The 18,607-nt window shown below is 37.8% G+C and overlaps 3 protein-coding genes across 6 annotated transcripts; 1 reads left to right on the top strand and 2 right to left on the bottom strand.

Annotated features, from left to right (window-relative positions):
* Nucleotides 1–1,211: 1,211 nt before the first annotated feature.
* LOC112466635 (bestrophin-2-like) lies at nt 1,212–11,929 on the bottom strand. Of its 2 annotated transcripts, XM_025034835.1 has the most exons (9): nt 10,922–11,929; nt 5,878–6,156; nt 5,478–5,612; nt 5,114–5,280; nt 4,888–5,045; nt 3,686–4,015; nt 3,241–3,392; nt 2,899–3,033; nt 1,213–2,483 (listed from the first exon to the last, which is right to left on the bottom strand). In XM_025034835.1, the coding sequence occupies exons 2-9, from the start codon at nt 6,054–6,056 to the stop codon at nt 1,592–1,594; spliced, it is 2,148 nt and encodes a 715-aa protein (XP_024890603.1). In that variant the 5' UTR covers nt 6,057–6,156; nt 10,922–11,929; the 3' UTR covers nt 1,213–1,591. The 2 variants fall into 2 exon arrangements, with proteins under 2 accessions (XP_024890604.1, XP_024890603.1); XM_025034836.1 differs by lacking the exon at nt 10,922–11,929 and having other exon boundaries at nt 1,212–2,483; nt 5,478–5,614; nt 5,879–6,000.
* A 954-nt stretch (nt 11,930–12,883) lies between these two features.
* Nucleotides 12,884–15,365, top strand: LOC112466637 (RNA polymerase II-associated protein 3). Of its 3 annotated transcripts, XM_025034840.1 has the most exons (9): nt 12,886–13,115; nt 13,324–13,446; nt 13,524–13,768; nt 13,853–14,060; nt 14,127–14,384; nt 14,465–14,749; nt 14,810–15,002; nt 15,088–15,213; nt 15,327–15,365. In XM_025034840.1, exons 1-8 carry the CDS (start codon nt 12,972–12,974, stop codon nt 15,174–15,176), a joined length of 1,545 nt encoding a protein of 514 aa, XP_024890608.1. In that variant the 5' UTR covers nt 12,886–12,971; the 3' UTR covers nt 15,177–15,213; nt 15,327–15,365. The 3 variants fall into 3 exon arrangements, with proteins under 3 accessions (XP_024890609.1, XP_024890608.1, XP_024890607.1); XM_025034839.1 differs by lacking the exon at nt 15,327–15,365 and having other exon boundaries at nt 15,088–15,320; XM_025034841.1 differs by lacking the exons at nt 13,324–13,446; nt 15,327–15,365 and having other exon boundaries at nt 12,884–13,115; nt 15,088–15,320.
* A 137-nt stretch (nt 15,366–15,502) lies between these two features.
* On the bottom strand, nt 15,503–18,584 carry LOC112466636 (TRAF3-interacting protein 1). Its single transcript, XM_025034838.1, has 10 exons — nt 18,289–18,584; nt 18,021–18,138; nt 17,812–17,924; nt 17,416–17,742; nt 16,789–17,156; nt 16,575–16,703; nt 16,248–16,500; nt 16,021–16,146; nt 15,865–15,950; nt 15,503–15,767 (listed from the first exon to the last, which is right to left on the bottom strand). Exons 1-10 carry the CDS (start codon nt 18,421–18,423, stop codon nt 15,617–15,619), a joined length of 1,806 nt encoding a protein of 601 aa, XP_024890606.1. The 5' UTR covers nt 18,424–18,584; the 3' UTR covers nt 15,503–15,616.
* Between the last annotated feature and the right edge of the window lie 23 nt (nt 18,585–18,607).

Raw genomic sequence — 18,607 nt, 5'->3', positions numbered from 1 at the left:
AATATTTACCTTTCTAGCCACTGTATTAAGCACGCGAAGTGAAAAATGTGTCCACATGGTGTGTGAAAAACATCGTCGGATGGTACCAAAAAATCGCTACAAATCGGGCATTCCATATTCATTTTATGTGGCGTTGATAGAACATCGACAATAGGTAGTCTACAGTCTACCTAATTATGAATAGTAATTGGCTTCGTAGTACACAATTGTTAGGATTTCACGTGATGAAGTTCTCCTCTTCTTGGTGAAATGACTCCCGATCCCTGACGCCCTGGGCTGCGTTCGGAAACGTCACCCGAGTGCACACGAGTATACTCCCTTCTCTTTCTATCTCAGCGAGTTAGAAGGAGAAGGGAGTATACCCGTGTATACCCAGGTGACGTTTCTGAACGCAGCCCTGACTGGGTTCGATTTGGTTCGATTATCCCATATATTATCCCATGCCCGTTCTAGACTGGAGGATGAGCCGACTCTCGGCTCATCCGCCTTCTATAGTGTACGTGACATAAACTATACATAACCTATAGATTTTTACCCGTCTACACCACTCACTCGGATGAGCCGAGAGTCGGCTCATCCTCCAGTCTAGAACGGGCATAGGTATTAGGTATAGGAATATAGAGATGAAGTGTGTCCCTTAATTCCCTAATACCAGGTGAGAGAAAGATGAAAGTTGTCATACCCGCGTAATATCAACGATTTTTTGGTTCTCTTCCGTTAGATTCACGATTTTTTGGTTTTGTTCCCAAAAAGAATAAAAAAATCGTGGACATAGCACAGAAGAGAACCACAAAAACGGGCACATACCGACAAATCGAATTCGGGTACAGACAAAACGCGGGCACTCTCATCTTTCTCTCCGAGGGGAGGGAGCGTTGCGGGAAGAGCGACGTGGTAAAAGATGCCACGTTGAACGTTCTTATTGGATGCAGAAATGTCAATTCAGCATAAAACCTTATGTTCCAATTTTGGACATGTGCTGTCTGGGGGGCCTCGGTAGCGAATTAAATCTTGGATGATTCTCACTATAGATTACTCATTTATATTTACATAGATAACACGTTAAACATAATACATTGTATACGCGTAATAGATGTAGATTATTAATATTTTACGGATAAAAAAACGCTTAATTCTGCTAAAAAATTTTAAATTAAATTTTAAGAATTAAATATAGTGTCACAATATATGTCGACAATGCTCAATAAATTATTCCAAAAATAAATAATTACATAATTGTTTTATTTCTATGATACATTTTATATTTATTATAATATTTACAATATTTACATAAACATAACGACCACAAGTGCGCGCTGATACTTGCTCACACAATCACAATCATAATTAAATTAAACCAATATAGGCAAAACATTTTATGTCGCTAGTCAAAAACCAACGAATATCATTGTCAATTATATTACTACTTCAAATAAATTTTTGAATAATTATAGTAATCGAAAATAGTTCAGGAGACATATAATTTTTCTACAAAAGAATCTCGCTAGTAAGATTTCTTTAAGATTGTTAAGTTTACATCTCTCTATTTCGATACAGAGAAAGAAACATCGCCCAAATATATTACAATTATTTATAACTTAGAATCTTCCTGCTTACAAGGAGGATTAACTGTGACACTTATTTGCGCAGTCTTCGCCTGCTCTTCCAAGATCCTCAGATTCGGCGAGCTCCAGGCCTGACTCAGGACCTTGGCCACCGAGGGTATACTGTCGGTGGTTCTTCTGCGGAACTTCAACGGTCTGCCGGATAATCTCGACCGCCACTGAATACCCTTTTTCCTGGAATCGCTTGTCGACCGGTTTCTCGGTCGACTGGTCATCAGGTACTTCGGAGAACTGTCGATCCTCGAACTACTCGGTTCGCCGCTGATCACGGACATATCGATCGTCTCTCGGGTCAATGATTGCTGACAGACGACCTGCCCGTACGTTTGTGAAGACCTGGACCACGAGCCATCGTCACCTTCCTCAGTGTCATCGCAGTCGCAGATGTCCGGCACCTCGGCTATCCTCTCCTCGGCGAACGCCGAGTTCACGACACCTTCCTGGCTCTTCTCGCCCTGCGACGAGACGCTGGGTCGTCCTTCGGAATCCTCCACGGAAGACCGACGATGCTGGTTCTTCCTCGAACCGTACGAGTCCTTCCTCCAGAGGCCTCCGGTCTCGACAATGGCCGACGTGGGAATTTGCGTCGGATTCGACGAGGTCTGAACGGGGCGCGAAATGTTCGTTGCGCTTGGCCAAGGAGGCAACGTCGATCTGGGCGGTCTTGTCAGACCCGTGAAAAAGGACTTTCCGGCGCGAGATGTCGAACTCTTCAAGGAGGAGAACTTCCGTACAGCCTCGATTACCCGTCGCTGCTGCACTTCGGGCGGTGGCTGCTCTTGACCATCCAGCTGCACAACCGTTTCGGAACAATTGCGAGCCATCTTCGCAGATGTTGAAGGGGACCCGCTGATCTGGCTGAAACAAACGAGTCTAACTTAATAGAGTTCCTTGTTTGATTTGGTAGTGAAACAAGATAGGAGAAAAGAAACTTTGAAATGCCTTACGTATATACATATAAGTATTAGTTTTCTTACACGAGAAAAAAATATGTTAAAAGTAAATTTATATGACTTTTTTTAAGTAACTCACGTAACTTTATGTAACTTTTTTATTTAAAATGTTTAAACATACTATCTGTAATTTGACAAAGAAATAAAAACACGTTGAAAGTTGAAAGGGTGCGTCGAGAATATAACTCTTTGTCGTCAAAGTAACTACAGTTATTTACCTAATTCTATTTTTATATAGAAGAGAGTTTCAACTACACTTTATTTATCTAATCTAAATGAGAATTATGATACATCAAAATGCACCTCAATTACAATCTTACCGCCTTTCATTCATCGGACTGTCGTTCGGGTTCGCTAAACTGACGGTGGAAGTGCGAGGTGTCAGAATTGTCGTACGTTCTTCCTCCTCTTCCAAAATTCCGGGCAAGAACATCATCTGTTTTTCTTCGGGTACCCTGAAAAGACCGAGGAAAAAAACTAACGCAATTTGTCACAAAACATAGCATTCAAAGTCTTCATACTTGAAACGGTTAGAGATCTCACGAAAAATTGTATCTCCCTCGAGATCTTTAGAAACAACTGCGCAATCAAAATTAATTCAAATCAAGTAACTTTAATTCGTTCTGGCTCGAAACAAATATTGCGATGTACGTGATACTAACGTCATATTCGCTACGCTACCGCGATAGGTCTTCTTCTTGTACGCTGCGGCCGCTTCCGTATACGGCAGACTCACGTTTTCGGAGTCGTAGTAGATGTCTTTGACGAGCGGCGGACAGCGGTTCATCAGCGTGTCGACTCCGAGGTACGATACCTAATATACGCGCATAAGTACACGTGTGAACGCGTGGTGTTCCCTAAATATTTTTATGTCACACGTGCATGGAAAGTGGCCTATTACGCACGCGACGCGTGCGTGATAGACCACTTTCCACGCATTTGCAACATAAAATAGGGTGTGTAACACGTGTGTTAAGTTGAAAATTGGACGTGCGGGTGATCGCACTCGCCTCCGGCTCATGCGTCCACTCCGCACGTCCAATTTCCATCTTACAGCACTTGTTACACAAATAACTATTTCTAGACAACTGATCGACGTGCTCCTACCTTGGTATGACGATCGATCAGCCAGTTCAGCTCGAAATCCTCATCGTCGTCACCGAAAGGATTTATCAACTGTTCGGCTACCTTCAACAGCCCCATAAAGAAGAAGAACTGCAGAATCGTAAAGATGGGCACGTATTTGTCTATCTTTAATTGGAATTGCTGCTTCTCGATATATTGTCTCTCGGCGACATCGATATATTGTCGGCCGATCAAGGTGACCGCGAAGAAACTGTAAGTGGCGAGTGTCACCACTTGAGTGTACACCAAAGGGATCGACACCCAGTCGTAGCTCCACAAGAGTCCACACTTCGTCCGAAACTCATTGAATTCCTACAAAGGAGATTGATCTTATAGATCATAAGAGGAATTTTACGTCGATTAATAAATATTATTTAAGCAATCGTGTATAAAAGATTTAATTAATTGTGATATCGAAATAAACGATGCTGAGATATATAACGGACTATAAATACAAAACGAAAAAAACATATTTGCTTCTTCTTTTCTAAATTGCTTGTATGTACGTCATATTTACTGATTAATTTATTGTATGTTTTTGACACACCGAGATTGAATCCTGCTTGTTGCTTTTATTTCGAAACACATGAAGAAAAGAAACAGCAAGATATTCGTGCGAGCGCATAATGCGCTTGAGACACGCGTGCCTAATCGCGGAAAATAAAAACGTAGTTGATAGACTGCGACACGGTTTACGATGTATTTCGAATCGCCGTATACTGACGTGCCGTCACAGCAGCTACCCATAAAATCTAATCGTTTCTCTAACCGTACGATTGATTTTCTGGTTACCGCAGTATACAATCGTATCGTATCATGTACTTTGCGCTTCGAACCAACATGATAAAAACGAACAAAAAATCGAAAATTATATGCTCAATACGGACGGTTATGTCTTCAAAATAATATGATAACTTAAATTAATATTTCCTATTTTTGTTGCAAATTTTAAGAAAAAGCTAAATAATATAAAGAAAGCAATTTTACGTGATTTTAGTTTCTTTCTTTTTAACAGCATTGAAAGAGCATTATATTTTTATCAATGTTTATATAAAATAATGTCCACAGTTGGATAAAGAATTGCTCTTTCGATTCGTAATTCGTGATCGAAGAAAAATTTCTCCGTCAAGTTTTAAGCAACGAGTGAGAAAGTCAAGGGAAGAACGCATGGAATTAATTTGCACCTCCATTATTAGCTTTAAACCTTGCGCATCGGATATCCGATGGGTCTTGCGTGCCTCCTTGAGGAGATTAATGAACCATGTGCACGGTATCCAATAGGTGTTAAACTCGCTACTTGGCACCGACTGATATAACTGGAGTTCCAGCGCGGTCATGAAGCCTGCAACAAGCTCGTTAATTTTTAATTGCCACCGGGACGACGTTAGCGATGCCGATACTGCGATTTACCAGAATCAACGACGTGATCGAGAGTGGGAAATCGTCTCTTCACCGCCGAGCTTATGGAACGTAGCACGAGTATCAGCGAGAGGTTTAAGTAACGCATCAGGGCTCTGCGCAGCATCCGACTGTAATCGTCGTTTCCAGTGACGTAGAGTGCCACGAGATGCATCACTCTGCGGAAGAAGAAAAACAATGAAGAATTTACAAAGAAGTTTACGGAAAGAGAGTCGTATTTATTTTGGGCTTTTTTGAAACCATTTTCCAAGCTTTATTTTCAAAAACAAAGAGAAATAATTTCTTCTATCTTTAAAAAGGAGATTTAATTAAAAATTTGGAACGTATTATATATGATAACTGCATCCGAACTCACTTGTCGGGCCACGGTATCGCTGTGTATTGCTTCCACCATCTTTGCGCCACGTAGGACACATAAAATCCAAGCACGAAACTCAGCGGGATCAGTTTGATCAAGCTGTCGCAGTAAATGACAACTTGCTCGAATTCTCTGTAACGCATTATAGGTATGTTATAAGTAATCCTCGATGATCAAAAAAGAATTGGTCACATTGAAGCGTTTCAAGAGAGAACAGAAAACGTGCGAACATATGCGCGAATTAGTTAACGTTAGAAGAAACTTTACATATATTTGTGAAACTTTTACATATATTCTAATACTTTTGATAGATAAAATTAATATCAGATATCAGAATAATTTATTCTCTATAGATTTATATATATTTATATAAGCTTTAAGACATCGGGATGTCCACCTTTTTTGCGCGACAGTGAAGGCATGGCGATAGAGCGCGGACAAAATACCGAAGAGAAGCAGATAGAGCAGCAGTTCCCTGTAAATGAGCTTGTAAAGGGAACCGCGCCACATAAGCAGGAGCCTGGTGAATCCACCGCTGGTGGAACTGGCGACCTCGTATTGATAAGAGACCGTCATCTTTTATCCATTCAGAAGCACCGTGCCAGTTTCTTCTCGAGAACGACGCGTTCGCGAGCACGTTGTCACTCATACTTCCAGAAGTTTTTGCTTGTCGTACCTGGAGAGGGGAAATCGTACTGCAGTTGCAAATCCGCGACGTGTGTTCAATCTTTGGAATATTTTATGTCGCTATTTTTGACATCCAACTTTATTTTAATAATAGATTAATAAATGCGTTAATTATTAATTAATAAATAGTTCCATACTACTTAATTTCTATAAAGCGAAATAATAGACAATAGGAATAGTACGCAAGATAAGATCTCGTTTCAATACACCCTAGCATCTGGGAATTTTATTTTTCGTTTCTCCTATGCAATCTCTATTTTAAGGTGGGCTATTGCATCGAAATGGGCTCGTATTCTGGGTATTCTGGTGTAGAATATAGATATAGTGTCTATTTTGAGCCATCGCGAAATACCTGTCATGAGAAGTGATTTTTCTGTTGGCTGTTAACATAAATATAGCATTTTACTACATTTTTCACATTCCGTAATCCCATTTCCTAATTTTTTTTATCACGACCCAAACAAGGGTTGGACCGATTTTCAAGTATAGTAACATCAAATCAAATAGCTAAGAATTTCCTACAAATTGATGAGTATAATTACTCAAAAGACAGATTATTACATTGATAGTAATATTGTTATGCAAATCTGCCGATATTTATTGCACGACGTCCACGCAAATATCAAATTTTTGCCAATGGTTAAACTATTTAAGCTGTTTTATATCCAGTGCTGGCGAGATTTCGTCACCGCAACTTGCGGCAATGGACATTTAAATTGTCTTATCGTAAAACGTTCCGCAACTTTTCCACGAAGATGTTACGCGCGTCTATTCCTCGCTTTCAGTTTTAATCTTGTTGAGTCTTGTCGAGAGTTAAAAATCAGTTTACGATCGTTCGCCGAGCCAAACTTTCCGAACAGAACGAGAGAGGAGAGATCCACTCGACGAGAGCGGCGATTTGTCTCGCGATGCAAAATCGTCGCGGTGTGTGAGGTGTGACACGTCGCAGCACGCGTGATCCGCATCATTCGCCAGAAATATTCTGCGGAACGCGAAGTGCTGACTAAAAACGGATTTATCTAAGCCTAAATTTGTCCGTCTATATGCCCATGTTGCGCAAATAATCAAAATCGTCGTAATTTGCGGTAGAAAGGACTCAATGAGAATACAACTCGGTGAAGTAAACTAAGGCAATCGATAAAATCATTTTTTATCAGATTTCCACGGTTTAATATTTAAATAATTAAAACACTTAATCAACAAATATTTTTTTTATAATTCCATATTGCATAAAAATATATCGTAGCTCTAATTAAATATTTAAAAAAGGTATGCGATTTATATTTGTGTTAACATTTAATTCCTACATTGATTAATTTAATTCCAGGAGTTCGTCTTTTTTTTTCCATTTTTATCGATTTCTTAAGTTTCACTTCGTTCGACTGGGTTTGGAAATCCGTATTCCCGCTTTATGTGCGCTTTAAATGCTTATTTCGTCATAGTTATGAGCGGCACAGTTTCAGGTTGCACCGATATGACGCTAAAAACGGTTGCTCGCGTCACAAGCGAGACGTCATTTGCCAAACAGCGAACCCGAGAACCGAGAATACCGGCATGACCGCAATTTTTTTTCCTCTCTCTTTCGCTCTCACGGAAACTCATCGTAAATAATGTCTAGTTGTAATGTCTCTCGGGAATCGCGCCAGTAATGCGATGGTAAATATAACTTTTGCATATCGAAGTAACCACGAAGTGTCTGGGTAAACACACTTATTTGCACGAGATTTCCGGGCGCGCGACCTTTGCGGCCGCACTTTAGCATGCACTTTGTCGATCGACACCTCGGGAATGCATCTCGAAGCTCAGCCAGAAGTGCTTGGCACTTCACTTGTTATTGTTTGACTTCTGAAATGTTTCAAGCATGTGAGAGACGATCCGCCTATATCGTCTCTGCAATTCTTACGATTATCTTTTTCTTTCTCGCGTGAGAGAGAGAGAGAGAGAGAGAGAGAGAGAGAGAGAGAGAGAGAGATTTCAAGTATATGAAGAAAGATCCTGCTTTTTTAAAAAGGATGCTTAAGAGGAACATTGTACAATGATTGCAATCTTAAGCATTATTTATAATTACATTTACTCAAATAAACTTATTAAAATTAAAAGCTAACGCGGATCTAAAAATACTCTCCATAACAGCTTAATGTTTCATTATAGACGATTTTAGATATGAAAGCATATTTTTCTCTCTTTCATATATACCTCTCTTTCAACCTAACCTAACCTCCCTCGAGATCACCGTCTCCATCGGCGCGTCTGGCACCTGGCACCTCTGAATCGGTCAGCTGTTGCATAAAGTACGCAAGACGATTCGCTTTGAATCCATATGCAACCGGAACGAATACCTTATTCCCAGTGTAGTAAGCTTTCATCCTTATGTCACATCGCTTGTGCAGTTAACTGTCGCGAGCGCAATGACGCTGTTAATAACACGCGTGTGCGACACACGATGTCGTATGTCGTCGACTGTGTCTGACGGATCGTCTGACCGTCGCGCTACATTTCCGCGTGACCTTACTGAAAATACCCGCGACGAGAGAATCACGGCCTTTGACGAAATGCGGAATTTGGTATTTCTTCTAGAAGAAGCACACCTCCTCCGCGCTAGGGAAGGTGTACCTTTTCAATTATGCTTTAATATATAGAGATTGAGTTTAGGTCGTGTTCAGTACTTGGACAATAATTTTGCGAATGGTTTCAACGTGCTGCGTTAATATCTCTTAAGAGTTACCTTAAAAATTATTAAAAATAAGTAGTTTTCTTTATTATTGCGATTATTATGTTGTCTTTAACCCTAGAATCCATGACTGGGGTCGATTTCGACCCCAGGCGAACTTTGAACTACGCTCCTGAGCTAGCGAGTGACATTATCGACTCAGGACCTGAACCATAATTCATTTCAACTTTCTAAAAGTAGGGTTATGTCGGGCGCAGCGTTAGTTGTTCGCTAGCAGTGAAGTAGCACAGTCGTAAAGCGGGCGTGGGGTCGATATCGACCCCAGTCGTGACTTGCCGTTTGAGTTTCGTCACGGTAAGCTAATTTTATTTTTTCGCTAGAATCAATATATATCATGTATTATTACGTAATCTGAGCATAAATAGTCATAAATATTATTTAAGACGAAATATCACACAATTTAGTCGGTAAAAATCCCGTTGCCTAAGAAGATTGACATTTCGCAGAAAATGGCTGGGCGATATAATGTTTCATTTTTTTCATATTTTTTACTATTTTGTATCAAATAAAAATGAAATAATACTTAAAATACAATTTTTTATGGTTTTTTCATCGACTTTTTCCGTATTTCAACTTTGCGAATTTCTTCATCTTTATAGTCCCAAATAAATATACTTTTTGAACAGAACATAGCGATGACAATTTTTTTCTAATAGTCTAATGTGTCCTCTTTAAAACCCCGTTTGAAATTTTAAAATCGGTTGATTACAAAAAAAGATACAAATTTTTGTTTAAAAAAAGAGGTTTTTGCTGATTTTCTGCGTTTTTCAGTCTTTAAATGGATTTTTCACTAACTAAACTTGAGTAAAATTAAATTTACCGTATACCATTCTCTTCGTTATTAAAAAACGAAGAAATTCATGTAGGTTTAAAGGCCCTTTATTTCTGTAGGACCGGTTTTACGATCAAATAAAGCGTGGGGTCGATATTGCCCCCAGTCATGGATTAGAAGGTCAAAAAAATGTATCATGGATTCTAGGGTTAAGAAAAATTTCATAAAATAAGCAACATACAATTCACATACAAATGTTATTGCATTATAGGTACAAAAAACTTAATAACGTACTCCTTTTAATCATATTTAAAAAAAAAACATGAATATATTTAGCTTTATACAAGAAAGTCGTCAACCATGTTTTTAATCATTTATTTTAATTGATAAAATCATAGCATGAAAAACTAATTATATATTCAAAGTGTCAATGATAGTATGGGATTATAGGATTAATATATATTTTGATTATTATATTTATTAAATAACAAACAACTCGATATTCGCACTCAAATTATTTTTCAAATATCAAACACCGTCATCGCAAAGCTAAAGATTTAATTTAATTAAACAGTAAATTATTCAGTCTTACACGTAGCCATAAGTAGCTAGGTAAAATAAAATTTTGAATATCGGCCAAGGTCGTGTCTAGACTCGCTTTAATGAACACATGGACATAAATTATCAGTTATAAATTCTATCGTTATATTATATAAAATATTATATAAAATACCTAACAATTTTATTATTAAAATATTATAAAGCAGCATCTAATAGCAAGAGGAAAAATACTTAGTAACATAAAAACAATTATCCTCAGACTTACTTTTTGTAAATTATTATAATCATTTCTAACAATGTACCGTAGAATTATTAATTAGTGAATCAATCGCATTTACTTGTATGTACGGACAGCTTGCGATTGTAAAATCAGACATCACGTGCGGACGTTAAGTGGTGACGGACGGATGATAAATGCACGAAGAAAACATCCTTGTAAATATTTATAGCTTCGCGGAGAAGCGGCACATAAATTATATCAATAAACAAATTTTCCTTCTCTCTGATGTCTCTCCGCGTAAATCCGCATTCCGACTTCCGATCTTGCCTTTACCTCATCCGAACTTGGTATGCAACTTTCGAAGAAGCGCGCCTCGACGTCGCCACGATCTTATTCTTTCGGTGTCGTGCAAAGAATAATGCACTGAGAAAAAACAATATTTATGACACGACAGTTTGTGACATACTCACCGTGTAACATACTTTGTCAACCATAACTAGCGCACTTGTTATCTTCCTTCTTTTCGCGCAAAACCATTTTTCACTCGGGCACACTATACGCTCACCGTTTCCGCGTCGTCGCGTCGAATCGTCGAAGAGAATTTGATTGATACACGCGAGTCAACGGAGTCCCTTCCGGCTGTGTGATTCACGAAATCAACTGGCTGGAGTGGCGAGTTAATTTGAAGAATCAATCTGGAGACTCTGGAGTCTCTTCGTTAGCGGTCAACGATAATAAATATCGACGTTCGCGGCTCTTTCGCGTTATTTAATGCAACTTAATTCTCAATTTTGTTTTCTCTGTTTGGGAACACTTTGGAGTAAAATTGAATGTTTACTCCACTCTTCGAGATTAAATTAATCAAATAGAGACTATCGGCAATCTTCTTCTAAAATTTTACTGTTTCGCAAATGACTTTAGCACCGCTCCGAAAATGGATGTAAAAACTGGCAGTTATTAAATGTACGTAGCTTTCACAAATCACTAAAAATTGCTTTTTTTAATTCTTAACGTCTGATAAATATCAAAATGACAGATGTGTGTGCAATTTTATATCGATTCTGATGATGAAAAATTTCTTCTGTCTTGATATTCTACTTGTAACTGTCAGTGTTTCTAGTCCACGTGCTTTCTTTTATTTGCAATTTCAAAATCTTTTTGCGACTCGTAGAGCCGTCGCTTCTCAAGCACTGCGGCTATTCAGAGTTCTTCAAAAAAATTCCGACGTCCCCCTCGAGATCTTCCCGAGATTTGAGGACGCCACGGAATCGAGACGGATTGCGTCGGAGCGATTCAGCTTTGTGCGGGAGATCGATTACGAGGATCGCGAGAATTGCGGTTCTGCTGAAGATCGCGAGGAAATAAAGGGGGCCACCGCGACGTCCGCGACTCGTGAGGGACCAAGAGAGATTAGAGAGGAGGCATCACGTCGCGGGTGCGCACTTGGCGCTCGTCGGCGGCGAACTGGTGGCCGCTAGCCGCGAGCCGCGAGTGAATCGAGGGTAATGTATAAGTCGCGCGGTCGGCGGGATATTAAACATTTTGCAGCTGGGCGCGATCGTAATCGCGATGGCAGTTGCCCAAGATCTAAAAAGGGCCGAATGTCAAGCTCGGCGTCCGTAGATCGCGCGTGCCACCGCGCCCGGTTGCACCCGCGAAGGTGCGAAGTCACCCCCCCTCCCCCCGCGAGGAGTGATGCCGAGGGTACCCGCTGTTAAATATTAAAGGATGAAATTTAAATCGATATCTTAAGTTAAATAACATTTTGTTATTTTTAACTCCATGTGTGTCCAAATTTAATTATTTTAACACAAAGTAGTATTTTATTTTAACTTCATTAGTTTAATTAAATTTAACGACATAGAACATTTTTCAGATGTCTTTGCGATTGCAATATATATCTTAGACTCTCCGTGTATGTTGTCTGCAGTAAGAAGCGATTCTATAATGATTTCACACATCGAGAAGCTTTTGCAGTTGTGAAAATGTTACTGAATTCTGAGCAAAGCGTTTTAATAAGCTGTAACATAAAAACACTTTTATTCCTTATTTAAGTCAGTTATGTGGATTTTATAAATTTCAATCTATCTTTATTATTTAAATAATACCTTTAATATATATTTCAATTTTTATATTTTTATTAATAATGTTTTAATTTTTATAGATATTTTTTGTAAGTGTGCATGTAATTTTTCTGAATCGTTTCTAATATAATTTATCGAACAGTTTCGCCTATAAGAATGCAACACTTTCTACAATGCTGCAGTAGTCTGTTGCAACAGAAATGAGTGAACAGTGGCGTTATCTTGCAACACAACTCTGAGAATTCACAAATAGAAATTAAAACGTAAGCGTGTCGATAATGTAAATGACGATTTATATCTTCTGAAGATAACATGAGATATTTGACGGCATCATATTCCGTTTGTGAGAAATAATTCTAACCTAACATTTCTGTCGTTGTCGGCGACCGAAACGCAATACGAGACGCTATTGCTATTTCGTGAGTTTCTTTTTACCATGGCTCTTGACAATTCTATATTGATGCAAAAACAGGTGCGGGATAATTCAGAGGATCTGCAGAGCGAATTGCTAGACTTGAAAAATTGGGAGGAGCAAATGAAACGCAAAGAGCAAAAGATACTGAATGAACGCATTGGCCAGGTATTTTCGCAAATAGAGAAGTAATAAATAATGTTGGGGAATAAATAATAATGCGAGTTTATTGATTTATGATTTGTGAGAGAAAGATTTAAATATTAATTTTATATGTGAAAAATTATGTTATTTTGACTCAAACATTGGCTATTTATGATGTTTACGATTTAACTATTTTAACTTGTTAAATAGTAAGATATATTACACATTTCAGCAAATTATACCGCCTGTCAGAAGCAAAAATAAAAAGAAATGTGAGATAAAAGAAATGAAAACGTCTACAAATTCTAAACGAATAAAATCGTATGACTACACGTCGTGGGATAAATTTGACATTGTAAGCGGTGTTATTTACGTTAAGTTATACTAGTTCTACTCTCAAGACTTGAAATATATTTATAACAAATTATACAGAACAAAGCGTGCAAGGAAGTAGACAATGCGGAACAATCGGACGAGTCATTTGAGGAAATCTTATCCAAGGAAGAATTGGAAAATAACCACATCAAAGCGATAGAGTACAAGCAGCAAGGCAATGATTTCGTGAAACAAAAGAAATGGGACAAAGCAATCGCTTCGTACAGCGAGGCGATAAAAATTTTTCCTTATGACGCTATCTTTTATGCTAACCGTGCGCTTTGCTATTTGAAGCAAGAGAAGTAAATTTTACATTTTAAGCGTACAATAAACCGATTAATTCTATTATCTACATGTAACAGCTACTAAATATTACTATGTTGCAGCTTGTATTCGGCGGAAGCAGACTGCTCGTCCGCGATACAACTGGACAAGACTTACGTGAAGGCTTATCACAGACGAGTGACGGCCAGACTAGGATTGAAGCAATACAAAGAGGCAATGGATGACATACAGAAGATTGCAGAGCTGGAACCTTGTAGTAAAGAAACCGAGATCTTGCTTAGTCAACTTGAGAAGTTTGGAAGTGGAAAGGTATGTATTCTTTATTATTATTGGGTTAAATTGATATTTATAAATTATACTTTTTTCTTCTTTTAGTCATTTATGTCTGTAAAAGACGTACGTACAGCTGACGTGTCTGATCATGAAAAGAAAGATGATAAAGTAATAGACACTAAGAAGGATACAAATAAAAAGAGTAGCGCAAATGTAGATAATACTGTAAAACCAACAACCGGAAGTGCAACAAGTGTAACAGAATCGAAGAAAGACCGACGCATTCCAGATTGGCTTCCCGAAAAGGATAATGTTGAAATTGTGGAGCCTATTGACAAACCTCCTCATCTACGTTCAAAAGTAAATCTGCGCTAATATATTTTCTAGATATAATGTATAAATATGCGTAACAATATAGCTAAATCTTTTATTTTAATTAGGAGCCATTGAAGAGAATACCTGTACAGGTGGCTGATTTAACCAAACCTTTTAAATCATTCGAAGAGGAAATTAAAGCAACATGTAGTAAAAATCAACACGTAGAATTATCATACGTACATCCTGGTAATATTACAAAACAAAAGGAAAACGTTGCAACATGTAAACCGAAAGAAAATTTTATTGAAAGTTTTAAAGAAATGCCTCCCATCCCGAAAAATGCAGTGCAGTTTTTATTAAATTGGAGAAAATATACCTCATTCGATTTTCGATACAGATATCTAAAGGTAAGTAACAATTTTTTGCACACAAAGAGTATAAGCTATATTCAATTTTTTTTCTTTCAGCAAATACCATTAGGCAGCCTGCCAAAAATATTTCGAGATTCAATGGAAAGTGATATTTTTAGCGATATCTTAATGACACTGAAAACAGAATTTATGAAACGCAATGAACCTATATTCTCGTATTTAAAAGATCTCAGTAATGTTAAAAGGTTTAGAGCATTTATTATGTTCATCACTAATTCAGAAAAGCAAGGTGTGTATAACAATTGAATTTTTTTACGATTAATTTAAAATATATGGTTTAAAGTATTTTAATATGGGGTTTAAAATATTTTTAGATCTGAAACTTATGTTTTCGTATTGTAATACGTCTGAGAAGATACCTGAGAAAGAAGTTACAGACTTACAGAATAAATATGAGATTTAAGACATTCTAATAAAAAAAAGTTTTGCATACGATAAAGGTAAGCTCGAGTATTGTAATGGACGGTTATATTTCGGACAAATGAAAATAAATCGTTTTTTCATTAAATTGTGTTCAAATATTTATTCATATTTTATCATTTTATGATCGCAGAGTTCCGAGAAAAAAAAATTATGTATGATACAAGATTTATAAAAATTTCACCTATATTTTAACATATACGTGTAAATAATAAATAATATTTACAAGAAATGTATAGATATTATACATATTGTATAGATATTATACATATATTCAAGTGTTATATAATTAATAAATAAAAAAATTACGTATATAAAATTGTTTATAAATTTTCTTCTAAGCTACGTAATTTATGGTGGAACAACCAATTATATATTTCAATGGCTTATAAAATTATTTACAATATAAACAATATAATTACATTATAAATTACCATTAAGTAATCGTCGTATTTTTTGATCATTTTTCATCATTTGCGCTTTTACCTGACATATCTTATCTAACTCAATCTTCATGTTGTTATCAATTTCTTTCAATGTCTCCTTCATGGGTTCTATCATCTCTTGAGTCTCCCTAAAAAAAAAATTTTATATTAATTTTCAGTATAAAGAATTATTAAAATTATTCACTGTTAATTTTATACATGTATCATGTGTACTTTTGTACATACTTTTGTTCTCCTTCCAATTGTTCGCTCAATTGGCGATACTGATTTCTCCAGTCCAATAGTTCTTTTTGCATCATCTCTACGTCTTCCTGACATCAAATTTAGTTTCGTTAAAGTGACTGTAATTAAGATGTAAGACTGTGTGTAAATATATATTACCTGCACGTAATCCAATAATTTCCCCAGAGGATTTGTCGTGCGCGTTAATGTCTGTATAGTTCCGCGTAATTTATCGATTTCTTTAGCCGCTGTTTCTCGGTCGCGTTTCGAACCCGATTCCCACGCCTGTGCCAAAATGCATTTATTTAATGACAATTTATTCAACATTTTGCGACAGCAATCACGACTCGGAAGTAGAAGTAATGGCAATGTATTTTGATTCTTACGATGTCGACTTTCTTCGGCAATACATCGACATTGTCTGTGTTGACCAATTCCCGCTGAGTCTCTAATATTTGCGCCACGAGATGCCCGTGTTCCTGCATCAACTGATTGTCTATCTTGTAATCGCCGTTCTCTAAGAGGTCACCGCCACTTCCCTTCGCTTCCATCACCACCATATCTTCCGCGTCGTCGTCGTCGTCGTCATCCTTCAAGTCGGAATCCTCTACAATGACACTAATATTCCCCACTGGTGTTCTGCAATCGTATTTCGAAATTATTTATAATGTAATAAAATTTTTTGTACAATATAAATTAAATCTTTATCTTACTGTATCTCCTCGTTGACTATCATCTCCGTCTTTGCTCTCATTCTGGGAGCAGCTGGCCTAGCACTGATGGGTCTGGCACTAGGTGGTCTCAGGGATGTTTTGGGTCTCGCATCTGATTGTTGCAAAACGCTAAAACAAACGTTGAATTTAATATTACTATCGCATCTCGATATCACTTTGTTATCCGTAACGAACTTATAGAACAGAACATTACGTCATTTCAGTAGTTTCGACTTGAGATCCCGCAAGCTCTGACGTTGGTTGATCGCTTTTTTCAACGCTTTGTTGCCGCGAGTTGTCTTCTTCCATTTCATTTTCCTTAGTCTCTTTAGTGTAACCGCTCGTTACCGATTTATTTTGCTCTTCATTGTTAGAAGATGTCTGTAAAGTCGTATTACCTATTTTCTCCTGTGACCCATTTACTTCTGCTGTGCGTCTTGCTCTACTGGAGGAATTCCTACGTTGCGCTTGTTCTTCCTTCGTCAGGCCATTCGCATCTGAAATTGTGGCATCCTGCTTCACCTTGGCGGACGAAGAAGGCCTCCTTCTTTGCGCCGAGGTGGGAATTTTATTTTGTACCGGCTGAATACAATAAAAGTAAGATGTAAATACGAGCGTGTTAATTAAAATACACGTTTGAGAAACAAATAGAAAAATTAATTTTAATTATGGAGTAAGCAAATAGTCCGTGAATTTCAAACAATGGAGAGAAATAGAACCTTAATTCTCTTTAATAAATATTTATTCCAAGGCACCGTTATTTAAACGATTTTAGAATTAATTGAGAATAGAGAATTGAGAATTTAGAATTGAAAATGGACATTTTTCTTTGAATTTTTACCTCAGCTGGCGGGATGTCTATGGCTTCGATATTCTTCGAACTTTCCTCCTTCTTTCTATCATTCCCTTTTCTCGCTTTGCTCTCTTCGGTTCTGCCATCCTTATCGCGCTTTGCTTCGCCCGACGCTACTTTCCCTGTGCTAGACGACCTTTTCTTTCGTTCCGCCGAGATCTTGTCTTTCTCTGAAGATTTTCTCGTTTGCGAAGCCTGCCTCGATGCAGGATTCTTTGAAGGTTCCTCCTTAATCGTGGATCTTGACTTTGAGCCAGCTTTTGTTTTCTTTTCCAAGCTCTTTTTGTAGTGCTCAATCGCCTCTCTGCTACTGACCTAACACACACAGACGCGTTATTAATTACTTTAAAAGTCGTATCCTATTTGAGCAGCAAAATTTATTACCTTCTTATCAAGGGCTTTTCCAATGGCTTGCAGCAACTCATTTGTCTTCGTCGGCTCTTGACCGGAGACAATTTTACTTGCTCTGACCGTTAAATTAGCACCCGAAATTAATTCTAAAACACACAATATTCATATAATGTATTTAAATATCATATAATTAGCGATAAAACGATAATAAAGTGATAATCGAACAAAATTAAAATACTGACTGACGACATCAATGAGCTTCGTCAAGAAAGCGAGCTTTGCTTCCTTGTCCTTTATATTGTCAGAATTCAGCTCTTCCTCGCTGAATAATCCTTCTAAGAAACCGGTCTCTTTAATGGTCTGAAATCAATTTTTTTCGCTCACGTACATATAGAGTGTCCTAAATGCAAGCGGAAGTTCATATACTCCGTATAAAAATTAAAAATAAAACAAGTTAAAAATAGAAAGAATTTTAGATATTGAAATATCATTGTATGAGCGATAAATTACAGCTGTTATGATATCGTGGAGGAAGCGAAACGGCGGCTTGCGGAGCAGTTTTTCGGTTAGTGGCGGCTTCTTGAAATATTTCCCGAGTAAATCCTGCGTTTTCTTTATCACCTCGAGTCGCACCTCGTCCGTCATCGCGATAGATGTTTTCTTTCTTCTAATAATGTCATGCCTAGAGCTGTCACGAACTCGCACGGCGATTCGCGTCCAATCAGTCCAATGTAATGTTAAACGGTTGCCAGGCAACGTGGCGATCGCGCTGATCTGCCGAGCTGCCGAGGCCAGCTACACTGGCTGAACTGGTGCAACGTAGTGCAAT

The sequence above is a fragment of the Temnothorax curvispinosus genome, unplaced genomic scaffold (assembly GCF_003070985.1).
Source record: "Temnothorax curvispinosus isolate PA1 unplaced genomic scaffold, ASM307098v1 QBEX01016430.1, whole genome shotgun sequence".
Taxonomy (NCBI): Eukaryota; Metazoa; Arthropoda; class Insecta; order Hymenoptera; family Formicidae; genus Temnothorax; species Temnothorax curvispinosus.
This window is presented reverse-complemented; position numbering and strand designations above follow the sequence as displayed.